Source organism: Saccostrea echinata, unplaced genomic scaffold, assembly GCF_033153115.1.
Source record: "Saccostrea echinata isolate AGI-Se365-2 ecotype Australia unplaced genomic scaffold, CSIRO_AGI_Sech_v1 ptg000024l, whole genome shotgun sequence".
Taxonomy (NCBI): Eukaryota; Metazoa; Mollusca; class Bivalvia; order Ostreida; family Ostreidae; genus Saccostrea; species Saccostrea echinata.
In genome coordinates, this window is record NW_026889773.1 from 3,017,248 (window position 1) to 3,019,835 (window position 2,588).

Below are 2,588 nucleotides of genomic sequence, written 5' to 3' on the forward strand. Positions count from 1 at the left end.
TCGAAGTCGGTATTTATGGGACTTTGTCGTATAGTGGGGACGTCACAAGTTGTGACCATGAGGAGAGATATGATGGACATCTTTGAGATTGTATACAACCGTTTGAAAACAAGCATTAAACCATTTATTAGGTATAGTGGAAGTGAAAGCGAGGGTTTCAGGATGCACGGATCAGACATGGATTCTATGTTTTGGCCTGATGATCACAAAGTGGTCTGGAATTTATGTCAGTCTCATTTTTATCATGGACAGACTGTTATTCTCGCCGACTGTTCTGATAGTCCACCAGGGTATGCTTTACTACAATTATTGACACCCACAATCGAAAGAAAAATCGAATCATCATTGCTGAGAATAAACAACAGAGAGTTCTTATCTAGTTCAAAATACAGAGTGAACATGTGTTCAGAGGTTGTTCCGAATTCAACACAGCACGGACCTTGTGGTAGTGGAGTCAGATTTGGAATAGAATTTGACTGTGCCCATTGTTTTGCCTGTGATTTTTGGCCCCCATCTGCATCTTTGTGGAGAAACAGATGTCATGCATGGCCTCCGCCTCGTGTAGTTTATGACATAGTTAACCAGGGATGTCACTTTGCAGCAATCGGACACAAATCAGGAAATCACGAAGACAAGGAATGGAGAATTTCTTTCTCTCTTGCAGAAAGAAAACTTGTGTATTCGATGGATCACTGTCAATTCTTAACTTATGGTTTGCTTAAATTATTCTTAAAAGAAGTCATTAACAAAGGATTAAGTGATGAAGAAAAGTTGCTGTGTTCCTATCACGTAAAGACAGCTGTTTTCTGGGTGCTTCAACAAAATACAATAGCTTACTGGTGTCCACAAAATCTCCTGGAGTGTTTCTGGGTCTGTTTTAAACTCATCCTTAAATGGGTGTATGAGGGAGTTTGTCCAAACTTTTTCATTTCACAAAACAACATGTTTTTGGGAAAGATAAATGGCTCTGCACAATCATATTTATTTCGTGCATTATATGTAATGTACAATAAAGGATATGCATGCTTGCTACATTGTGCCTCCATCACGTCTAATATCATGAGTGTTCTTTGCAATCCAGGTGTCTTCATTTGCACAGATCAGCGGAGCGTAATCTCCGAGACTGAATTCGATTGTCAGATGTTTGGAGAGATGTATAATCTGGACTCAATTGTCATTATAGACCTAAAGATATGTATGAAATATCTGCGTTTTGCAGAACAATTGCTTTCCTTACCGTTAACAAAATATAACTTCCTAATGTTGCAAAAGCTTACGGCCTCCGTACTTCAGAGAACTGCTTTTATATTGCACAACACGTTCACTAACTCAGGTGAAAACAAACAGAAATATATCATTGACAAATTGTCATGTAATATGCTGAAATTGGCAGCACAAATTGGGTGTACGTCTGACCTGTTGTACATTGCATTGTTTTATTACAAAACCAAAAGATATGCAGAAGCTTTAGCTGTGTTGCGAATGACAAAGGCTAAATTTTCGCAGCCATATTTAGCGTATACGTACTCAGTTTCTGATAGATATATGGAAGCTGCAGGGGGACAGTCCTGGTCCAAAAAGTTTAGAAGATGTATGGCACAAAACATTAAACTTTATAATGGGATATTGTACATTGATGAACTATGTAGAGAACAAGATACAAGCCATGGGAGCTCTCAGATGAAGCACTTCTTCTTGATCATTCCACCATTTGTATTTTTACAAATGCTGGAGGTCTTGTGCTGTAGGCATGTTGACGCAATCAGTAGAAAACAAGCGTTAGAAGATTTGCAGCTCTTAATTTATCAAAATGAACCATTGACTGTACCTGTGATGTTTAGGGATATATCCTGGCAGATTCTCGGAATATGTCAACAGGTAACAGGAAACTACCAGGAAGCCTTGTACTCCTTCCAGCAGTCGCTCCAGGAGTATCCATTTCATGGGATTCGACAAGCCACGTGTGAGAGAATTTTGAAACTGCTGCCATACACTTCATGGTCAGTGGACAAATTATAGTCATGCACTCATTGACAATTGAATGCATGTTAAAAGACATTTTCTTGTTAGTTCTGATACATACGCGTAATAATATTTAATAAAATCATTGGAACTTATGTCAATATAATAGCTATAGTTTGTTTATAGTTTGTAATCATCAGTGACAACCTCAGCTGGGACTGGCCTGGGAGATATCTTCCAATTCTTACCTCCATTATGGCAATGGAAATGAACTGGAACGTGTTTTCTTGACATTTGGAAGACCAATCTGAAAGTATGCATACCTAGTGTGTTAAACTTCCATCAACATTATATCTGTTGAAAAAAAGGGGGGGGGCTATAAAAACAATCAACCCTTATTGTTAATAAAGAGCTGTTGTAAAAGATCGTGGGCTGGAATTCCTTGAGAAAAGGCGTGAAAAATTGACATTCCTTTAGAAGTCGGATAATTCCTAAGGCCGATTACATTGCCTCTTACCTGTATCCAATTTTCAGGAAACAATAGATTTACACGACAAACTGATGCAGAGACGGTTTTATCTTTTGGTGTTCCAAACAAGTGAACAACAAGTATTAACTATCACTGT

The 2,588-nt window shown here is 38.3% G+C and overlaps 1 protein-coding gene across 1 annotated transcript; it reads left to right on the top strand.

Annotated features, from left to right (window-relative positions):
* Positions 1-2,019, top strand: LOC133191748 (uncharacterized). The gene has a single exon (XM_061327484.1). It carries the CDS (start codon positions 16-18, stop codon positions 2,017-2,019), a length of 2,004 nt encoding a protein of 667 aa, XP_061183468.1. The 5' UTR covers positions 1-15.
* The last annotated feature ends 569 nt before the right edge of the window (positions 2,020-2,588 follow it).